This window comes from Mustela putorius, unplaced genomic scaffold (assembly GCF_011764305.1).
Source record: "Mustela putorius furo isolate JIRA1106 unplaced genomic scaffold, ASM1176430v1.1 tig00003853_pilon_pilon_pilon, whole genome shotgun sequence".
In the NCBI taxonomy this organism is placed as follows: domain Eukaryota; kingdom Metazoa; phylum Chordata; class Mammalia; order Carnivora; family Mustelidae; genus Mustela; species Mustela putorius.
Genome location: NW_025422005.1, coordinates 21,528,860 through 21,551,740, shown reverse-complemented (window position 1 = coordinate 21,551,740; position 22,881 = coordinate 21,528,860). Strand labels below are relative to the sequence as shown.

Below are 22,881 nucleotides of genomic sequence, written 5' to 3'. Positions count from 1 at the left end.
CGGGTGGAGCAAGAAGGCAGAGAATAACAGGACCCAAACTGAGCCCAGGGCGCTTTGGGTAGCTCAGAAAGTCGGTACTTCCAGGTGGTTGAAGGCCAGAGAGGCACAATTATGACGGTAATCGCCGCTAACTTTTTTTATTTTTTTGTGAAGTAGAAGTGACATGCAATGTTAGATTAGATTTAGGTGTACAACATGATGACTCGATATTTGTACGTATTGCGAAATGATTGCCACTGTAAGTGCAGTTAGTATCTGTCACCATACACAGCTACAGAATCCTTTTTTCTCCTGATGAGAACTTTCAAGATTTACTCTTAGAAACTCTCAAACATGCAGTACAGTATTACTAACTGTAATTGCCAAGCTGTACGTTAGGTCCCATGATTTTCTTATTTTATGACAGGAAGTTTACCGTTTGACTCCCTTCACCCATTTGGTTCCTACATAACACACACACACACACACACACACACCACCCCACCCCCACCCCCACCCCCAGCACTAGTCTGTTCTTTGTATCTGTGAGGTTGATTTTTGTTTTAGATTACGCTTGGAAGTGAGATCATTATTGGTCTTTCTCTGACTTTATTTAATGCAGCATAATGCCCTCAGCATCCATCCATGTTGTTTCAAGTGGCACGATTTCATTCTTTTTTATGGTTGAATAATACTCCATTATTTTATATATCTAAAAGGTAACATTGTTATGGACATTATTCCACTACTATACATATATATACACACACAGATAAGTATACACACACACACACATATAAATATGCCATTATACCTGTTTATACCACATTTTCTTGATCCATTTATCCCTCAATGACTTTTACTGGCTAGGTATTATATATAAGGCACATAATGGATGTATCCAAATGGATGCTTTCATTTAATTGTCCCTTTTGGGGAAGGTACTTGATTTAGCCCCGTTTCGTCAGGAAACTGAGGTGTAAGGTAAAATCACTTGCCCAAGGTCACACAGCCAATTAGTGGCAGAGTTGAAATTTAAACCCAGGTCTTACTGATTTGCTTGAGTTCCTAGGCAGTATTATTATTATTACTATTATTATTTTATTATTATTATTTTGGAGAATATTTTCTGAGTGCTTTTATGTCCACTTGAATCTTCGCTTCCCAGAAAGTAGGTGGGAGACCATTGTTTTCAGTTTGCAGAAGACAAGAAGGGACTTGTCCCAAGTGATATAGCTAATAAGTATTGAAATAGGGACAGGAACCCATAGCATCTACTCCTATCTCATGTGATTTCCTGTCTGTCACACTATATATGTGACTTTAGCCAGTCAAAGAGTTCCTCTTTTGGAGCCTTACAGACCTAAGGTCAAAGACAGACTCCACGTCTTCGTAGCTGTTTGATCTTACATAAGTCACTCAGCCCTCTAAGCCCTCATTAATTTTATGAATATGTTCTCCTAACATTCTGTTGTATCTTCATCTGTGATTTTTGCATGTGGTTGATAAAGAACAGCATGTAATTGTCAGCCATTATAAATCTGCACAGAAGTGACTCTAACCATTCAGAAGTGCTAGTGGGGTCACTGTAATGGAGCTAAGGCAGAAGCACTGGTCTGGGAATCAAACCTGGAGACCAGTTTAAACTCGTCCTAGCTCTGTATGTTTGGCAAGTTACTGAAGTTCTCTGAGCCTGTTAACCTCATCTTTAAGCATGGACACAATACAGGTACAGCTAATAGTGCTGACTAGCCGAGATCAAGCTAATGCTCTACGCCAGAAAGCGCCGACGTACTCTCCTGTTTACCACTCTCTGATTCCTAGCACATGGTTTGATTGTTTTCCAAAGGACAGGCAAACATGGAATTATTTTTATGGCTGAAATACAGGCCAGAGGGCTCTCTTCAGCAACACATATGCTAAAAGTAGAACGATACAGAGATTAGCATGGTCCCTGTTCAGAGATGACATGCAAATTCATGAGGCATTTCATATTTTTTCTTTAAAAAAAAAAATCAAGCCAGGTGTTTTGACAGCTGGAGGAGATAAGCCTCAGTTAAATTCAGGGTCATGCACTCACCCCAGCCACATCCACCATGAGAAAATATTGAGAAGACACATCAGTCAGTAACCGTCAACCTGCATGTTAATCGTAGGTAATGATCACTGTGTCGGGAAGAGCTGTCCCTGAGGACTGTGCTGTAATGAATTGGTAAAGCTCTGATGAACATGGTTTTCCAGGAGTGCACCCCAAAAGGGCATGATATGGTGCCTCCCTCCCAGGCTTCTAGTTTCTGTGACTGGTACAAGAACCACCACAAAACAAGTGCTCCAAAAAGGTTAATCGTGAATCTAATTTCTGTAAGAAGTGTATGTTTGTCTTTTTTTAATTGAGTTCTGTGGTGATGAGGATGGGACCCTTTGGAAAGGCCTAGGAAGGTTAACCAGCTGAGTCCAGTTGCCTTCTGATTCATTCCCTCTTGGAGTTCTGGAACAGGCTGGTCTGGCAGCAGATGCTACTTAGGGAAAAAAGAGAGCTCTCTTGTCTCTTTCTGTGGAACCCTAGTAATTTCCCAGAAGTTCAGACATGATACTTTCATGCCCCATTCCTCAACCTTGACTTCACACCATGGTCACCTGTGGCATTTTTACTCCATATTCCCAGATGCCTCCCCCGAGGTTATTTAGTAGGTCTAGGATGGCCCTGACTATCTGTGTTTTTTTTAAACTCCCCAAGTGATTCTGATGCCCTGAACAGGGTTGAGAACCATTGCCCTTGTGGATACAGACCGTTAGGCAGGCAGTAATTCTTCCTCTGCCCCAGAAGAATGGCTTTCCCTTCTGACCCAGATTCACGCAACTCCACTTTTTCGTGTATGGCCTGAGGCCAGAGGCTGGTATTCTCTTCTTTGTAGTCATGTCTTTGGAGGTTTAGGGTAACCACTCTGTCACAGAAAGAATCAGGTGTCCTTTAAATACGCCAGTGACTGGGGCTGTGGGTCAGGTTACACCAGGCAGGGTCATGGAAGCACTCAGGGTCTGAGCAGAGTGTTCCCCAAACTAGCCTTGTTTGTGGAGCTTGCACTGTGAACAGCAGGGAGGGAACAAGGAACAGTCTGCTTGGGGCTGAGGGATGGTCTGCTTGGGTCAGAACTCCTCAGAATGAGACTTTAAGGGATCTCTGAATGTCCTTCTCTTCATTTCTGTTGGCCCCCAAACATTCCAGCTGGTCTCTCTACTAAGACTTGTTCCCCCATTCCCTAGAGCTTTTTTCTCTTCCCCCCAAAATGAACTCCCCAACTAAGCACTTGGACCTTTTCATTTAAAGGATTTAACTACTGATCTAAATGAAGTAGGACTGCAGGAGAAAATGATAAACTTGGGAGAATCACAAACTAGAAATTTCAGAGGTCCCCATGCCCATACCTCTTGCGCAGAGTTCTGGATTCTCTATCAGATAGTCCTGGAAACTCCAATATCCTCTTTCCTTTTGTTCCTGAATGTACCCTTTCAGAACTTTGCCATTCTCTGGGTCTCGTGGTAAACACTGGTTTTCATTTACTGTGCCTCTATTACATGTGGCAAGCATTGGGCTAAGTTCTCCACAAATATTATGGAATTTTAAAAATCACAAGATTTCAGTTTGGTCATTATTATCCCTATTTTACTGATAAGGGAACTGAGGCTTAAGAAGCTTGAAAGTCACTTGCCCAAGATCATACAACTAGGATGTACCTTCTTTAATAAAAGTCCTTGATAAAGACCTGAAGATCAGGTCATCTGATCTTCAATCATCTGAAATGTTTTTTTGAGAATGAGATGGCAAATAAAATGGGGAAGAAGATAGGTCAGAAGAGGAGGTAAAATTATAAGCCATTCAGGTGACCCAAAGTCTTTATCCTTCATAGGAAGGGCAGCCCCACCCTGGGGAAGATGGTAGGAATGTTATTCTCTGTCTGATCCCTTTTCAAGATCCTGAAACTTTCATAGAATAGATCCTGGTCATCATGGCTTTCTCACCTACCTGCCACAAGCACAAAATGAAATGAAGCTGTGAAACCCTTGGATAAACCCATTCTGTCTTAGCCAAATGGAATTTGGGGGTGCAGGTAGTGAGGACCCAGGCTGTATGGGTTGGGAGCCCTCACTGTAGGACACTGTTTACTCGTAGGGAACTTCTTTTTACAATTGATATCAACCAAAACTCTAAGCTAGTGACTACGGTTTTGTGTTTGCTTTTTTTGTTGTTGTTTGTGTTGTTTTAATTTTTATTTTTAAGGAAATGATGGGTTGTTTTTTTTTTTTAAGATTTTATTGATTTCACACAGAGAATGTGTGAGCACACAAGCAGAGGGAGCGGCAAAGGGAAAGGAATAAATAGACTCCCCACCGAGCAGGGAGCCTGATGCAGGGCTCGATCCCAGGACCCTGTATGACCTGAGCCGAAGGCAGACAGTTAACCAACTGAGCCATCCAGGCACCCTGGTGACTTGGTTTTTAAACCAGAATTACAATACTGGGGGGAAAAAAACCGGGATTTTGGTTTGGCGCTGTGTTGAGAACTGGGATTTTGTTTGTCTCCTGGAGCCCTACATTGTTGTCATTAATTGAAGGAGGAGGGAACAGAACTCATTGGTTAGTAAGTTAGCCAGGAGTTATTCTTCGAGGGCCTACGATGTGCAAGGCAGGACTGGGGGTGCAGAGGTGAATAATCTGTGGTCTTTGCCCTTAAGGAACTCACACCTGAGTCCAGGAAATGGGTGACCACCGCCCAGTGGGACAAGTGCCATATTTGTTAGATTTGTTAGACTGCTGTGGACTCCCAGAAGAGGAGTATCTAAACCCCTCAGAGTAGTCAGAATGCTTTCTCTGAAGGCATGAGGGTTAGGTTGAGTCCCCCAGAAGATCAGGTGGGCAGTATATGAGGAAAAGTATAGAAATGTTCCAAGCAGAGGCCCCGATATGTGTAAAAGCCCAGAGGGATGAGAAAACCAGTATGTCTGGTTAACAAATATTTAGCGAGTGCCTCCCATGCACTCAGTATGTGTTCCTTGAGGGAGGAGTCAGCTTCTTCAGGCTCCGGGGGGCCAGCTTGAGATCACAGGACTCAGACTCAAGCTGGACTCCACATCCTGTATACTTGCATATTACCTTCCCTCTGGACTTCACACTAGGCTCTTCACTTGAGGGCCAAAACCCTGAGGGTGATACCCTGAGGTATCATAGAGCAGACAGGAGTTTCCCCTATGTCTGAAGTATGGGAGGAGAGCCGCCCCCACCCCCGCCCCACCAGAGCAACCCCAAGTTATTATGCTTGTCTGGGCCTCCTAGCTCCTAGCCCCGTTCTCTGGTGTGGCTCCAGGCCCTTCCCACTCTCCAGAGAGGGTAAGGGAAAGCAAAGGTGCCGAGAGGTTAATCTATGGGTCAGGATTTGTCACTGGGCACCCACCTGCAAGGGCACTGGCATGGGTCCACTCTGCCACTCATTGTGGGAGTGAGGAAATCACTCCAGTCTATAGTCTTTTCATTTACTCTTTGAGAAAATGAAGGAGTTGACCAAGGTCAGCAGTGGTAAAGATGGGCACACATGCTGTCACTCCCCATCCCATCTTCTGTGCCAATGAAACTGTCAAGCTCCGTTTTCTATATAACTCAAAACCTGTATTCCTCTTTACCCCATTCTCCCCAAGCGACACTTTCTCCTGCCGAGACACGGTGAGGCCTTGACATCCTTCTCTACATAATCCTGCAGCCATGGGAATGGATAGGAGACTGAATGCTCTTTGGTCCAGCTGTTGTCTGGCTCTGACAGCTGTGAAACTAAGTAGACATTGGACTGCCTGCTCGCCAGGGATGGTTCTAGCAAGTTCCAAGTAGCAGTGCTGCAACTAGAAATCAGGGGTCCTGGGTACAAAATTTCACTAGGGGCCCCTTTTGCTCCTGGTTGGTATCGTAATTAGCAGCCCGCCAGGTGGAGATGCATGGTTGTCTTTGTACCCATCAAAGAGACAAAAGCAGCTGCAGACAGGGACTTAGTCCCCCTGCTGTGGCCCAGTCTTGTTCTTTGGATCAACAAGGTTAGGTCTCAGCAAACGAAGCAGCAGACTCTGCAGCTCCCTTCAGGCAAGTTTCCTGCTGTCAGCAGCTTCAGATATTATAGGGCTTACAAGCTTACTGGTAATCTTAATTGAGAGAAAGTAGAGGATTGAAAAGGTAGAGAGAGGGTTTTTTTGCCAACCCTGTGTAGAAACTTCCAGAAGTTCCTCTAAGTCTCTAATTCCTTTCCATTCAAAATGGTTATATTGACGTGCCAGCAGTCCTGAAAGAGGAGAGGGCAAGATCACTTTGAGGCAGGGGAGGCAAGTGGGGGTGCCTAGCACACCAGAAGAGGCACTGGGAGGCAAGGGGGGTTGCCTAGCACACCATGAGACATGGAGTGTTTGAGCTTGGCTTGGGGAAAGGAACTTTTCCAGAGCGCCCAGCACTCCTTTAGAACCCCACCTACTAATGTGGCCAACCACCCCTGCTGAGCTGTTAGAAAGCTGCGAGCCAAAGAGCTTCATTCTTTCACAATTCCCAGTGTGCCCTGCTTATTAATTATTAATCATATCTCCGGACAACGGATCCAGCACAGCAAGCATTTCACCAAACCACAGAAGGCAGGTTGTTCATGACCATGGGGATTGCAGACAGACTGGAGAGAGCCACGTAAGATGGAGGTTACCTTCACCCAGCGCCCTATGGTGGATGTACATTCTTGGCTATCTTTAATGAGCAGGATGAGAAGTCTCTGTGGCCCATGTACAGTCTCTCCCTGCCTCTTCTTCCTGCACAAAATGAAACTGATCAGTTTGAGATGATTGAGTGGAAGATGCAAGATAAGTACAAATGGTGGCTAATTAAATGCAGAAGGCGGGAAAGAGATCTTCGCAGAGCTGGCCAGTGCCTGCCTTACACAGCAAATAGAATTGAGCCAGTCCCCAGAGTACTGGCCTCTTTTTCCCCCATCTCAAAAGGCTCTTTCTTCTGCCCCCTTTTGTCTCCCTTGTAGTTCATATGGCATCACAGGTGTACAGCCTTGGCCTCAAAGGAGCCATTGTGATCTTATCCAGTCTGGGATCTGTTGAGTGAAGACAGTGGCATCCCTCCGAGTTGCCTGGCGCCATTACACACACAGGGGAAGGCCGTGAACCGTCCCGGGGAAGTGACTTGAGATCTAGCCAGACTATGTTTGGGTGCCTCATTTGCACTCCAGAACAGAGCCACCGGTTCCTTTGGTGAGTTTAAAAAAAAAAAAAAAAAAAAAAAAAAAAACAAGGAAGAAATTGCTATCATTACACCAGAGGTCCAACTCCTGGAATTCAGACTTGGCCCCCGTTTTCCTTCCTGTCTCGGCAGAATGGTATCCTTGACGACGCCGTTAGAACTATGTGCGGGAACAGCCGTGTCTGTGGTGTTAATGGCATTCCACGGGGCAGGCTGGGGCTGGTCTCCCTGGTGAGATGCAGCTGGACCAACACACCTCCCGCCAGGCAAGCAGCATGTGTTAGGGCTGCCCCTGCCCTTGCCCACCTGTGTTTGCAGCTTCAGCTTTCTGTCTCCTAGACCCTCGTCCCTGCCCTTTCACCTTCCCTCCCACCGCTGTGAATTTCAGCCAGCACAGAGCAGCGAGGCTACCCAAAGGACAAAGAGGAGAACTGGGAGCAGGTCGTAGCCCAGTGTGGCACTTCTCAAACTGCTGTCTGGGGCAGGCGTGTGTTCGCTGTGCCCCGAATACAGTGTTCCCAGCTGAGTTAACTCTGGAAGCTCTGGATTACACAGAGTCACGTGGGCTTTTTCCCTGGGTGCCTTCTCGCAGCCTTTGTGACTCCAATGCACAGTCTGAATCTTAAAGAGGGCGATCAGTAGGCCGCATTTCTCAAACGTATTTTACTCCGGACAAATACCTAATATTATCTCTCGGGATGGGAATGGCACAAAAATGGTGTAAAGGAGGCCAGCTTACTGTCCAGCAGTCTGAGCTTCAGAGTCAAGCTTAAGATCAAGTTTTGCCACTTCACAGTCTTACGTTAGGCAAACTACTTCTCTGAGCTTCAGTTTCCTATCTGTAAATTGGGCTGATAACACCCTCCTGATAGGTGTTTTGAGGACTAAAAAGCATCACGCTTGTAAAACGTTAAGCGCGATGTCTGGAGCTCAGTAAACTGTCAACATTCGTTGTTGAATCGTTCAGCCAGATCATGCAAAGGAAGGTGATCTGCCAGCCCGGACTCCAGCTACACACAGCTGACTCACAGCTCTGTATGTCTAGCCTGGAGCGCCCTCTGCACCATACAGTACTGCAGGGTGCCTGCTTCAAGCTCCAAATATAACACCTTCCTCCCCATTCCAAACCACTGTTCCTTCCTCCCTGTGTCAACATCCAGTTGCCCACACCAGAAGCCTGGGAGCCATCAAAGACTTCGCCTCCCCCCACAGAGAGTTGGTCACTGAGTGACATCAATGGCATTTCTTGTTCAAGAGATTCCAGGTTATAAAAACCCCTTCCTTCCCATGGCTCCTGTCCAGACTGTACCTACTGCCTGGCCAGTTACCAAGTCAGATTCTCATTCTCTCTAGCAAGAAAGCATGCTTCCTCCCTCAGTCCACCCAATAAATTGCTTCTCCTTCCAGGCCCAACTAAGGTACCATTCTTCCAAAGCCCAGTTGCTAATTCTGCATTTTCTCCCTGAAGCCGCTTAAACCCTGGCCTTCAGATAGCACCCTCAGGCCTGCCTGTAAGGGTTCCTCTCACAGTGACCATGTCAAGCCGCTGGGCAGATTTTTTTGTTTTATCTTTAAACCTCTTGGCACAGTACCTGACATTGAGTAGGACTGGCAGTAAATATTCGTTGAGTTAAATTTACTTGAGTTTTTACCAAAAGGTACTGTCTTCCTTTCAGTGATTCAGTGATTGTTTTCAAAGGGATAGAAAGCTAATTGTTCCAAAGGATTCCTTGACTATTTTGCCACCAATAACACCCACCATCTCGTTAGCATCTACTGTGTATCAGGTCCTCTAGCAAATGCTTTATTTACATTAACTTAATTCTGTCAGCTGGGTTCTAGTGGTCTCCCCATTTCACAAATGAGTATTTTGAGGTTTATCTATTTGGTAAATGGCCAAGACAGGATTCAAACCCATGCTTCTCCCTTCATCTGTGATCTGAGATCCACAATATTCCCATCTTGACCATGGTCATCTAGATTTTTAAAGTGTGATTTACTGCAAACCTGATCTGCACTTGCCTGTGAGGAAAAGAGCCATGGGTTTTACTTAGAACAAACTCTCTTAAAGACAATCTCCATTTTTATTTGTACCCATACTTCAGAGTTCTTTTCCTAAACAGCCGAGAACCAGGAAGAGCCAAGAAGAAGCCTCAATAGTAAATCCCTATGGCTCAAGCCTCTCCCCTGATTCCCTAAAACTGGCTGGCACTTTTATGCCACTTTCTCTCAGGGAGAAGAATTGGGTAATTTCATTAGGAAGCATTCTTGAGCACTTCTTTGTCCCAGACACTGTGCTAAACACTGAGTTAAGACTAAGAGTTCTCTGCCTTCAGGGAGCTCATAGCCCAGTGGGGAGACAATACACGTGCACATACTGACTATAAAACTAGGGGGTAGGTAAAAAGAGACCCGAACTGAGTCCGGAAGACCCAGATCCAAATCCAAATTGGAATCTGCAACTCCAAAATCTAGAAAGTTCTACAGACTGACAGTTCTGCTTTGATTTCTTTCGTTTCACATCTCATTTGGAGGGAAAGCCTGATCTATAGTGAAGTTTTTGTATGGTCATTATTCATCCCACTTAGTGTGAATATTCATACATTGTGCTGCCGAAACAATGTGTCTGATCACAGAGTGCTGCCCGAACCCCCACAGGAAGTTGTAGATATTATGTGGTTCTGAACTTTGTTGTACCTCTCACCTTCAGAATTTTGGGAAAGGAATGTGAACTAAGGCCTGTTGTGATCAACTGAAAGAAACATGAAAAAAGACTCCATAAACTAAACAACAAAAAACTCAACATAAGTTGGTCTTAAATAGTATAGTCACCCCTTCTGAGTAACGAGAGCACTAAAGATGGAGCAAGTAATTTTTTTCAGAACCAAGAGGGTCAGAAGATGTCTTAAAAGGTGAATTGGATTTCTCACTTCGTGGAGAAGCCGTGGAAAAGAAATTCTAGGCTGAGGGAACAGCATGTAGAAAATGTGCAGAAAGAAAAGTCTTTAAGTAGCTTGAGCACATGGACTGTGTAGGCCTGTAGAAAAATTGATTCTTTGTCAAAATGTCAGAGAAAAGCAGTACAGATAATAGAAAAGGGCAGCTAGTCTACAATCCATTTGATCTAGGCAAGATTTTTCTTTAAAATGCAGACTTACACATGCGTTCACAAAGTGACCTCGCTGTCGGGCTGATGGCTCCCTGCCCCACCTGTGGGGAGACTGGGGTGCTGCTAACCCCTCCCCAGCTCCCCAGGCAGGTCCAGCGAGGATCACGCCCGCACACCACTCCAGGCTGGTGCTCAGCTTGCCACCCTCTGCTTAGTCCGCTTAGCCCCTTGCCAGCTGGCTTCTCTGGGATCAAACTGGCAGGTTCAAATCAGACCAGCCACTTACTACTCCTGGTGGCCTTCAACAAGTTATTTACCTCTTTTGTGCTTTTGTTGCTCAGCCATAAAATCAGAACAATGGCAGAAAGCTGGCATGGAAGGCACTTCAGCAGAGTGCCTCAGTGGTAAGCACTCAAACAGTAGTTATTATGGTTATTGGTATTACAAGGAATCCCTTCCTCCAGCTGTGTGTAAATACATGTATTCCTTAATAGCTACCTAAACAAGAAGGGCCCTTTCTTTATTCTGTCTGTCTTGGTCATATCTCCTTCCAAGTTAACTTTCTGTACAGAGTGTCTCTATTTCAGTTTTTCACAGCTGTTTCTCAGGCGTGGTGAGGCATGGCCTCCCTTACTTTGGTCATGATCAGGACAGGAATTCCCAGATTGGGGCTCTGAGGGCCCCAGAGATTCTTGGAGGCAGTCAGGGGAACGCCCAGACTAACTTCAGGATGCTCATGCAGGGCACGGTAAATCAGAGTGCCGACTAGGAAAGCAGGGAAGCCCTGCCACTGACCAGTTAGTGATCTTACCCTGTGCCAGTTTCATAATCTTGAGGAGCCTCTGTTTCCTACTTGACAGAATGGCAATATCAGTACTCTCCTCACAAGAGAGTTACAGCTTAGATCAGAGCATGTATTTAAAGCGCCTTAGCACAAGACCAATACCCCGTAAACACCTGTCACCATTGTTACCTCTGTTAGTACAAGACATTTCCTGAAAATCACACTTCTACCCCAAATGGAGCCTCAGGTATAATTAAAAAGTCAGATTTCTGCCGGAAGTGCTTAGAATTACATCTGCTGTAGTTCACCGACACTGTGGCCTGATGCTAGAACCTCTGTGTGGCACATATATATGTGTGTGTGTGTGCGCCTTTGGTAACTAAAAATCAGGAGAATTATTACTGAACAAGTACATTTGGGCACAGGGAAATACTGCACACATGAAGTCTTGATGTGGAGAAAGAAAAAGAGTGTCTGGTAATTAAAAAGTCACGAAGACCACTGGTCTAAGATACCAATCAGTACTTTCTGTTTGAAAGGTCTCCTTTTATTAAAAAAAAAACACATGGACTTTGTCACCAGGGCTCCCTCAAAAGCCCTTCAGCTGGTTTAACCCATTAACCAAAGTTCTAGTGCATGAAGACGTGGGTCCCACAGTGTCTAGGTCCCACTATGAGCAGAGCCTTACCACATAGAAATCCCATCTGAAATGGGAGAGGCTCTTGGCAGTGAGCAGTCCAAAATACCACCTCCGCTTGCCATTTTACAAATGGAGAAAGAGGCCTAGAACTGGGAAGAAACTTGCCTGGGGCAACACAGCCATCATGTGGTAAGGCTGGCTTCACGCCTAAGACTCAGCAGTCCACCTGGCATATCTTCTGACAGACCAGCATTCTCACCCAGAAGGGGCAGCAAATCAGAGTCACCTAGGGAGTTCTGAACTACGTAGGGCATCTCTTTCCCTCACCTGTTCCATAACTAACAGATAGGTAAATAAAATAAAAAAGTGGAAAACAAATGCTAGCCCAGGGTGTCCCAGTTATGTCACCATAACTGGGACGTAAAAATTACTTGGGCTGCCCTGTATCTTGAGATTCTGGTTCAGTAGGTCAGAGCTGGGGCCTGAGCATCTGCATTAGTAAACAGCAGGTGACTGTGATAAGCAAGTTTTGGAAAACACAAGGCGAATCCAGGCCAGCAGAAGGTTTACTACTTTCCGTGTTCGAGGGGGCAGGGGAATGGCAAGGGCACTAGAGATTTTCCACACACAGTTAATGAGAGAGTTGCCCTATAGCCTGTGCTAGTGCCCTACAGCACCTTTCTCTCTTCTAACAACCCTGATTCCTGGGCACACGATGGCAGCTCAAAAATGTTGCTGCCTGACCTACTTTGGGGAGATGATTTGAGGAAAAGATGCCCTGTCTAGGCTGGGTGACACTAACATCTCTCTTTGGCTTTGTGCTTAGGCTGAAGAACCTGGAGCTAGCTGCTGTGGGCGGATCAGACGTCCATGTGAAGATGCTGGCAGCCCCTATCAATCCATCTGACATAAATATGATCCAAGGTAACCTTGGTTTCTGTGGCTTATGTTAATTGGCTCTTTTGCTTAGCCGCCACCTCATTTTCATCCTTCCTCAGGTGTGGGTGTGAAATCCCTGTGATTAGCAGCAGCTGCTCTCCAGATGAGCCATCTGCAGACTACCAGCCCTCTCTGGCCTCCCCTCTCTGGAATGTGAGGCTTTTCAAGAGTCAGAAAGATTTCAGTGGGGAGTAAACCAACCACTGTGAGTGCCTGCGATACACTGGGCTCGTTTCACACATTATCTAATCCCCATAATCACCATGAACGCTAAAAAAAATATTATCCCCTTTACAGAGGAAGAAGCTAAGGTTCAGAGAGTCTGGTTAGTTACACAGCAGGTCAAAGGCAGAGCCCAGATCAGGCTTAGATCCGACTCCAAAGTTCATGCTCTTTCACTGCCCAGACCTCACAGGGTGGCCCTCTGTGCTCTTCTCCCTTAGGAAATTATGGCCTCCTTCCCAAGCTCCCTGCCGTTGGAGGGAATGAAGGCGTTGGACAGGTGGTAGCAGTGGGCGGCAGTGTGACTGGGGTGAAGCCAGGAGACTGGGTGATTCCAGCCAATGCCGGTTTGGGTGAGTTTCTCCAGGTGTCTGCAGCCTCTCTTTGTTCCAGATTGTCTTTCACCCACACTGGAAATGTTTGCTCATTGGCTCAGTGTGACTAAGCAATGCAGAGTTTATTATTGAGCTCATATACCCACCACCAGATGCAGTGCGAGCTGAACAGGAGAGCGGAAATTGTGTTTCTTCCACTCTGGAGGTAGTGGACCTGCTCTCTCATCTCTTTGGGCTCTGAATTCCTATATCCCTAAATCCCTGCTGTAAGATACAGTGGGAAATCCAAATAAGACAGCCCCTGCCCTCCAGAAGGTTAAAATCTAATTGGAGAAATCTCCAAACTAGTAACCTCAATAAAGGGTGTATCACAAGTTCACAGGAAGCAGAGGGCACTTCTGGCTCCTCTGTGGGTGAATGGAGATGTGAGAGAGAAAGAGAGAGTCTTAAAGAAGGATGAGGGCTCTGTGGAGGAGGCTTCTTTGGAATGCACCTTTGATAGATGGATTGTTAGATGGAGATGAGCCAGAAATCATTGCATTTGGAGGAAACGAAATGAGCAAAGACACAAAGGTGAGTGTGGGAAATGATGAGAAATCCAGTGTAGCCTCAGCAGAGGATCTGCACATGAGAAGATGCTTAAATGATGGTTACAAAGGTAGTGGGGCCACATGGGGGAGCCCTGCAGAAGCCAAGCAAAGGAGTTAGGGTTCTCTTTGATATGTAGTAAGGAGTCATTGGTGAGTTTTGTTCTTTAGTGCTTTAGTTGTTGAGGCACAAACGTTATACAGAGTATCCTGACAGCAACCACGAGAGGGAAGCAGGGAAGACGCTATCCACCCTTTTGGACATCTAAAGGACTGAAACTCAAACTGAAACAGCAAACTGAAAGAGAGCCCACCAAAAATCTTGTCACCGCTGCTTTTCATGCTACACTACAGTATTAGGATTCTTTGGGCTATCGCTTAGAGAGTTGACATAAACTTGATTTATATAAAAAGAAGAAGTTAGAAAAAAGAAGAAGTTATTTGGTTCTTGGAACTGGGAAGAACAAGAGATGGAAGGCTTCAGGGACCGCTGGATCCAGGAACCCCAGTGCTACAGAGCCCATTCTCTTGTTCTCACTAAGTTCTCAGATGGAATCTGCCCCACACAATGATGTAATAACATCAATGAATAGTTATCGTCCACTCCCTTTGCACCAGGCACTGTTCTAAACACTTTGTATATATCACTCAACTATTCCCACAACAGAAGGTACATATGAGACAAATATAAGATATTAAGCAACTTGCACAGGCTCACCCAGCCATTAAGTGATGGAGCTGAGATTCAAACTGACCTTTCATAGGTGGCCACCAGCATCCAAGGTTTGCTTCATCCTAAGAACAAACAAATGAACACAGTCTGTCCAGCACGGCCATATCCATCTGCTAGCAGGACTCTGACCGGCCCTGCCTGGTCCTTGCTCATTCATGAGCCTTGTCATATCTAGCACTGTCATGGCAAGCATCTTTACTGCAAGCATTTTCATGCATAATGAATTGGCCATCAGGCAACTTTGCTATAAAAGATAAAATCATGAAAAATAAAAGTGGAACATTCAATTAAAAAGGACATCATGAAACATGAAAAATGAACAAAATTAAAAAGACTTTATTGCAAAGTATAAAATGTTAGAGTACATTCAAAATGTTTAGTGTAGTTGCATAGCAATACTGCACAAATACTGATTTTATTTCGTGATCTACAGAATGTTCCTAAGCGCTTGTCTTCAAAGTCTTTTATTCCTAGTATGCAATTTTTTGTGCTTGTTGATTCATCTCCTGAATTGGTATCATGCTTTTTTAAATTTTTATTTATTAATTTTTTTTTTTGCTAAAATTTTTTCCTTGATTAAGAGAACTATCAGTTTCCAAAATACTAGGATGCACATTTGTAGCTGCCTTTGTATTGTGTTGTGAAAGCCTTTTGCACTGTTGTCTGCTTTTGGCATATTGTCACATTTCTATTGATAGACTTTCCAAGGCTCTCTGGGAAATGTGGGCTCAAAACTCTTGTGCTACTGTATAGACCATTATGAGGGCTAAGGTTTAAACAGTACAAAACAGAAGGACTGTGTCAATGGAGAGATGAAACCAGACTGTCAACTAGTAGATGAAACCAACAAACTGTCAAACCAAACAGTCAGCCAGTTATTTTATTTAACTTTTTATGAGAAAATTGCCTGATGGCTAATGAATTATATGGCAAAAAAGCTTGTGGTAAAGATCCTTTGGCCTAAAACCACCAGGGGTGTGGGGTTGGGCCACTCCCAACTGCCGTAGCTGAGTCTCTTCCCCACCCCTGTCGTTCAGGGGATGGAGCCTCAGAGGTTAAGAAGGAACAGTTCTAGAAAGAAAAAGGCACCAGGCAGGAAAGAAAAAAAAAACAGTAAAAGCAGTCTACCAGAAGCTCTTTTCTTCTCTGAGATCAGAAAAGCTGCCAAGAAGGGCACCTGGGTGGCTCAGTCACTTAAGCATCCAACTCTTGATTTCAGCTCAGGTCATGATCTCAGGGTGGTGAGGCGGGGCCCTGTGTTGGGCTTCGTGCTGGGTGTGGAGCCTGCTTGGGATTCTCTCTCTCCCTTTGCCCCTCCCCCGCAGAAGAAAAGAAGAGCTGCCAAGAATGGCTCCACTCTCTCCTGCAGCCCCACCTGGCAGTGAAAGAACCTGGCCATCTGAGCAGAGAGCTGCAGGATTCTCTGTATCGAGAGGAAGTGGTGCTTTGTGCCAGCCCCTGTCAGACACAGTCTCTGCCCTCAAAGTGTTCTGGGCTGAGGCTGGGGAATCCAGGAACAGAAAAACAAACCTTAATACAATACAATGTAATAAACACTGTAAAGAGAGGGTGGGCCCAAAGGCAGGAGTCCCCCCACCCCCATCTTGGGAAGCTTGAGGAGAAGCTGTGCAAAGAAGTGCTGTTGAACTCAGTCTGGGAAGACGGAGTAGAAGCACAGCCCGTGGGCTAGGTGAGGAAGGGCTTCCAGGCAGGGAGGGCAGCATGTGCAAAGGTGCGGCGGTTGGTCGGAGAAGGCATGGCACTGTCAGAACTGCAGGGATGTGGCTGGGTCCTTGCTCGCCTGACGGAGACAACAGATGAGGTCGTAGAGTTAGGCTGGGCTCCAGTCATGGAGGCTCACAAGACCCAGAGGAAGAGTTCAGAAGCGTGAGTGACCAGACGTGGGCAGTGCAGAGAATGCTCTGGAAAGGCAGAGGGTGGAGGCAGGAAGCCAGTAAGGAGGTGGCTACACGGTTCAGGCTTTACCTGAGAAGGGTCTGAACAAAGCAATGCCATAGGACCTGAGAAGACAGGTCAACTAGATTTGGAGAGAAGAATGAGGGGTGTCTGCCAGGGTGCGGGTCATCGCACAGGTGGCAGAGACAGGTATCAGCCAGAACTCCTCCCACCAGGTGCGGGTCAAAGAGCATGAGGATTTTATAATGGCCGGGACTATAATCAACTTCATTTAGTCGGCAAGCATTTCGTGAGCCTCTGCTGCGTGCAGGGCTCTGGCAGACGGCAGTGAACAGATGTGGTCTTCCTTCTGGTGAAGGCTGCAGTTTAGTAAAATTGACAGTCATTGAACAGCGCAGTCCTCAACTGGCCAAACCTTGGCCATCCTTCCTGATAGGTACTGAGATATGCCCATAGCCAGTGTTTCCCCAAACACAGGCAGTCCCCAGGGACACCAGGCCAGAGAACGTGCGGACTGACGTCCTCATTGGAAATGCTCAAAGCCCTCCCGGGGCAGCATTGGGGCAGGAGCAGGAGCAGCGGCCTGGGAATCTTGTTCCACCCCCGTGGGTGACCTTGTTGAAGCCACAGCTACTTTGAGCCTCAAGTGTCCTCATCTCTACAATGCAGCTAACAGTCGTGGCATCTCCCAACTCACTCGTGCAGCTCAACTGAGGGAAGACACACAACAATTTTGACAAATTTCTGTACGCATTAGATCAGGGTCAGCAAACTTTTTTTTAAAGGGCCAGTTGTACATATTATAGGGTTTGCAGGCCACACCGCCTCTACTCAGCTTTACCTTTGTAAACAGCCACGTACAGTACCTAAGAAGTGAGCATGACTGTGTTCCGATAAAACTTGGTTTACAAAAACCAGTGGTGAACCAGGTTTGGCCCATGGTGGCGGTTTGCCAACCCCTGCATTAGGTGGTAGAGATAGTTAAGGGCCAGTTGCACAGGACTGAGGAACGGGAGTCCTGAGAACTAGGACATGGGACTTAGGATCAGAAGGAAACCAAGGGAACTTCCACATCTATGTACTCGGCACAGCAATCATCTGTACAAATGTCATTGCATTTAATCTTCACACTATGACATGAGTGTCAAAAAAGATGCAGTGGATAATTCTAAGTCACACAAATCATGAATGGCAGAGCTAGAATTTTAAAACCGGTCCCCCACTCCAGGGTCTAAGGGTTTCATGGCTCCATCAGGGAAGTGTCTGCCTTCGCTCAGGTCATGATCCCACTGGGATCAGGCCCCGCATCAGGCTCCTTGCTGTGGGGAACCTGCTTCTCCCTTGGCCCCTTCCCACCATTCGTGTGCTCTATCAAATGAATAAAATCTTTTAAAAAATAAATAAATAAAACCCTAAAAGCCTGTGGGGCTGACCGTGGGCGCTGCCCCCCTCCCACCTAGGTTCTCTTGAGAAGAGGATTAAGGACGGCCAAGCCCCAGAAATTCGTGTCAAAGGGTGGATTTCCATTGTGGAGCCATCAAGAGGAATTAGAAAACATCCCTGATTTCATGCACAGAAGGCCCTACAGTAAGCATCTGGTGCAGAGTAGATACAGTACATGTTGGCTAAGAGGAATGGGGGCCATGGTTATGAAGATGGCAATGGAGATTTGAGAACCAGGCTGGGTGGAGCCCAGAGAATGCCCAGGTACCTCCTAGATTCCAAAGGAACCCTTCCCTTTTCCAGTGTCTTGTCCCCTCAGCCACAGATGTACTGTGACATCGCCCTTAACAAAGTGTGTTCCTGCCTCCTGTCTCCGTACCTGGTCCCTGAAGCCTCCATTGTTTCCCTCCTCCTACAGCACAATGACTAGTCACCTCCGCTGTCCCCCTCTCCACACCTGACCCTGTGGCGCCAGGGCACTATTCCAATCCCAGCAACTGGGTGGGTTCACACCCTCCAGAGCTTTGGAGGTGTAGGCCAAGGACCCCTGAGACCCACAGAGCAGACACTGAGCCAACAAGGCTCCAAGGAGTTTCTCTTAGATGATTTAGTGAGTGTGTGGTGGAGCCAAGGCTTGAATCTGTGTCTGTCTGACTGTAAGTCTGTCCTCTTCACCTCTGCTTTGTGCAGGATCCCACCCGTGTAGGTGAGCATCTGTCAGACGGTAGGTTGTAACCCATTAGCAAAGTCGATGTAGGGGGTTGCCAACAGCACTTTTTTTTTTTTTTCTAAAATCAGTCAGAATAGTATCATATATCAAACATAGTAGGATAAATACCATTCTGTGAAACTTTGGTTTCTGTTATATGTATGTATACCTGTTTATTATATGCGAATGTACTGAGTGACACTGTAACTCATGGTTACTCCAAGTCAGGATCGTGAAAGTCTGGGTGACCGTTCCTCTAGCCCAAGCCACTTCAGCCAAGGCCCAAGCCTGTTTTCCCATCACCCTCTGCCCTGCAGAGTATATCCTCCCAGGTCCATCTTCTGTCTGTCCTGCCCCAGAGCCTCTGCATATGCTTTTTCCTTTCCCTAGAATGTTCTGGATGTACTCTTTGAATGGCTGGTATCTGGATCCTTTAACTGTTAGCCTGCACCTCCTCAGAAAAGCTGTCCCTTATCCCCATCTCAAATAATTCTCCCCAGTGTTACCTTCTGCCTCTATAATTCGTAGTTACTATATCTGCTTGTCTGGTTTTGTATGTTCTCCGCTGTACTAAAACTCTGTGGAAGGCCGGAATGTGTCTGTGCTGTTCAAGCACCTGGCTCACAGTAGGTCCACACTAAGTATCCACAGGTGGAAGGGGCAGCCCAGATTGGCCAGACGACTTTGGGCAAGTCACTTTCTCAGTTTCTCGCCCTGTTGAATGAGGAGGTTAAATGTGATGCTCTCCGGGCCTCCTCAACACTGATGTTTTATGATTCTTTTGTCTGCAACTGGAATGTGGGTTGGAGGTTAAAGATACATTTGTCATTTCCTTTCAGTCATTTGATTTGTGCAGCAGCCCTTGCGGGAGGCCGGTCAGGCTCTTCTTGCCAGTGTCATTTACATATTAAGGTAAACAAAACTCAGAGACCTAAGAATTTGCTCAACTAGCAGATCAGCAAAACCAGGTCCCAAACCCAGGCCTTTGACTTCTACTTCCATGCTTTTTTCCATAATACCACCCAAGTCAGCCTGCCCTCAATGAGAAGGAGGACTGAGTAGGAAAAAGGGGGCTTCACAGCTTCCCTTGCCCATGTCATGCTGTTTCTCAGAGTCCAGGAGTTTCAGATCTTTAGCCACCTGCTGGGTGACATGAGCTACATTGAGGTAATTAATGTGAGAATAACAGAATCTACCTTATATAACTATCCTGAGGACTCACAGAGATCCAAAGGACTTCAAGATTTTTTTTCTTTTTTTTTGACACACACAGAGATCACAAGTAGGCAGAGAGAGAGGGGGAAGCAGGCTCCCCACCCAGCAGAGAGCCCAATGTGGGGCTCAATCCCAGGACGCTGGGATCATGACCTGAGCCGAAGGCAGAGGCTTTAACCGACTGAGCCACCCAGGTGCCCCTAGATCTTCTTTATTCTCGAAGTAGTACTTGAAGGCTGATGTCTTAGGTGCCCATTTACTGAGGAGGGTGACTTGGGGTCCGGTGTGGAGAGGGGTCCTGTCTCACTACTCTGGACTCACCCCCTGACTCAGGAACCTGGCGGACGGAGGCTGTGTTCAGTGAGGAAGCAGTGATCAGCATTCCAAGTGACCTCCCTCTTCAGAGTGCCGCCACCCTGAGTGTCAATCCCTGCACGGCCTACAGGATGTTGATGGACTTCGAGCAGCTGCAGCCAGGTAGGAACCCACAGGAGCTGGGAGCAGGCCGGGATCCCAGCCTGGGATGGAACCCAAATTCTGACCCCGAGACCATGGGAACTTACCAGTAAGGTTCTGAGAGGAAGATGGGCCCCTACCCAGGCTGAGTGCATGATTGTTGCTTTTGCTTTGTTAGCTTGGATCCTAGAAAACATGCTGAAACTTCATGAGGAGAACACTCCAGATAACCGCTGAAGGACCACATTCCCTGGCGCTTGGGATGAAATTCTGTCATTCAGCAAAAACATGGAGCTGTGCTAAGCTCTGGGATACAAAGCCAGACAAGATAGACACAGTGCCTGTGTTTTCAGTAAAATGCTGAACCGAGTAATTCACTCAGCATTCATAGGACACTTTCCAGTTCACATAAGAGACCTTTACGTGCATTAAACCTTCAAAGCAGTGCGGTGTCGTGGTGGAAAGCCCAGGCCCTGGGCAGAAAATCTGGGTCTGAACCCAAGCTTCCCCTCTCACAGTCAAATGACCTCTCAGATCATCAGATGTGTCACCCGTAACACGGAGAGGAAGGGTTTGTGAGGGTTAACAGAGACAATGCACACAGCACAGTAACTCCTCTACTTGATTTTTCTTCCTGTTGAGCAGTGAGGAAACTGAGGTCCAGAGAAGGAAAGTGCTATGTGAGTTCACTGGGCAAGGAGATGACAAAGCCACGTGTTCTGTTTGGGGTTCCCTAAAAGCAGAGCCTGAGACAAGGATGGAGGGTGGACGGTTGGCAGGGAAGGTGATCCCGGAAGCAGGAGTGAGGAGATGGGGCGAGCCAGGGAAGGCCGCTTACTGCTGTGGGCAAGCAGAGCTCAGTCTTGCTGAGAGGGGACCTTCCAAGACCCTCATGGAACCCACCTCACAGTTAACCTCCCATTGACAGGAGGCTGGGCTCACCCCCGTTGCTGGAAGGTCACCCTGCACACTCTGCATGTCCAGGGGCTAGAGAAATGGCCTAGTCTAGCTCTGCCATGCGCATGTCGAACCTGAAGCAGAGATGCTGGTGCATGATAGGCTTAGGTAGCCTCCGCTGCTTGAGGCTAAAAACCAGTCCCGCTCCCTGCCAAGAGAAATGCAGGTCCTCACAGCTGTGCCAGAGCGATCCTGGGAGCCTTTGGTGGAAAAAGCCAGCAGGTGACTAGGGATCTTTGCCCAAATCCTGGTGCAAGAGACGTTTTGATCGCCTGCATCTCATCCCCTCAGGCCACCTCTTATTTGGGCCACAGCTGGACATCAGGGCCATCTGACCCCACCTCAGGGGCCCATGGTGCATATCCCTCCACTTGCCTGCCTCTGGACAGGTGTGGCCTGGGCTAGATCAGTGTTAGTCTAAGTTGTCCTGCTGAGCCATAGTGAGAATTACAGCTTACCTTGTAATCCAGTACAAGGATATAGGTGAGTATGTACTTTGGTTCCCACAGTTTCATGGAGCAGTATTTACCCTTCTGTGTGGTGCGCTATACTCTCTTAATTCTGTAACCTGGAATTTTAACCAAAAAAAAAAATACTACTTGCAACCCACTAGTTTGATTTTATAACCCACTAATGGGTGACAATCCATATGTTGACTCCTGGCTACAGAGAATGGGCATTCTTCCAGGAACTCCCCTGTCTATAGCCCCAGATCCCTGCATTTCAGATAACATTTCTGGGATAATAGAGCACCTTCCTGGACACATTGGCATCTGACTAATAAGAAGCATCCCAATTGGTGTTCCCAGGACTCCTGTCTTACGGGGAATAAACGGAGGTCATGACCTGTCCCATGTTTCAGTCAGTTATAGTCCGTGAGGGAGCTGGGAGTCACTCCAGGTCCATGTCATGTCAGAACCCACGTTTTCACTGCCTCCCCCATTGGCAAATTCCAAAGCCAGGCCTGGCCTTTGACCACAGATGACCTAAAGGACCCCACTTCCGGGGCTGCAGGTTTTTCCAGCACAGCTCTAAACCCATTTCAAGGCGCTGTGCCTATACTTAGCAGCACAAAGGGGAAATAAAGTGTGGCCGTGCCCTCAGGAAGCTGCAGGCCGCAGGCTCTTGCCAAAAATGGACCTATCCACAACCAAGTATGAGATAGAGCACACCACCTGCACAGCACTGGGGAAACACACCCAGGGAAGATGGGAAAGAAGCCACGCCTGAGCTGTGCTTCAAAGGGTACGTGGGATTTCAAAATGAAGGAAGAGAGAAAGAAGGAAGCATTACAAACCATAGAAATAACCTAAGCAGAGATTTGAGAATATAAAATCAGAAGGCTGATGATCAACATGAAGTCCTTTACACAGTGGGGTCTAAATTGTGTATAGTATGGGCTCCGAGGTGCCAAGTCTTGGGAGGCACCATGGGTGTTATGGAATTTTGGGGGGCATTGGGAGAAGAGTAAGCAACACTCCAAGGTCTGAGAAGGATCAGCAGCCAGGTCCTGGGTCATTTCGAGCCTGAAGACTCCCCTCTCTTGCCCTACAATAGGATCCCAGGCAGGAAACCCTTGACCAGTTACAG

The 22,881-nt window shown here is 46.8% G+C and overlaps 1 protein-coding gene and 1 non-coding gene across 5 annotated transcripts in view; both read left to right on the top strand.

Annotated features, from left to right (window-relative positions):
- MECR (mitochondrial trans-2-enoyl-CoA reductase) overlaps window positions 1-22,881 on the top strand; it is a 33,673-nt gene that overhangs the window by 320 nt on the left and 10,472 nt on the right. The window contains exons 2-5 of one of the 4 annotated variants that reach the window (XM_013046862.2): window positions 7,031-7,256; window positions 12,605-12,702; window positions 13,161-13,292; window positions 20,212-20,355. In XM_013046862.2, coding sequence (XP_012902316.1) covers window positions 7,207-7,256; window positions 12,605-12,702; window positions 13,161-13,292; window positions 20,212-20,355 — 424 coding nt within the window. In that variant the 5' untranslated portion in view covers window positions 7,031-7,206. Of the gene's footprint in view, window positions 1-7,030; window positions 7,257-10,695; window positions 10,759-12,604; window positions 12,703-13,160; window positions 13,293-20,211; window positions 20,356-22,881 lie in introns of those variants that run through there. The other 3 variants (XM_013046852.2, XM_013046845.2, XM_013046856.2) reach the window with 3 other exon arrangements.
- On the top strand, window positions 1,875-1,978 carry LOC123387408. Its single transcript, XR_006601865.1, has one exon. It is a non-coding gene; the product is annotated as a U6 spliceosomal RNA (small nuclear RNA).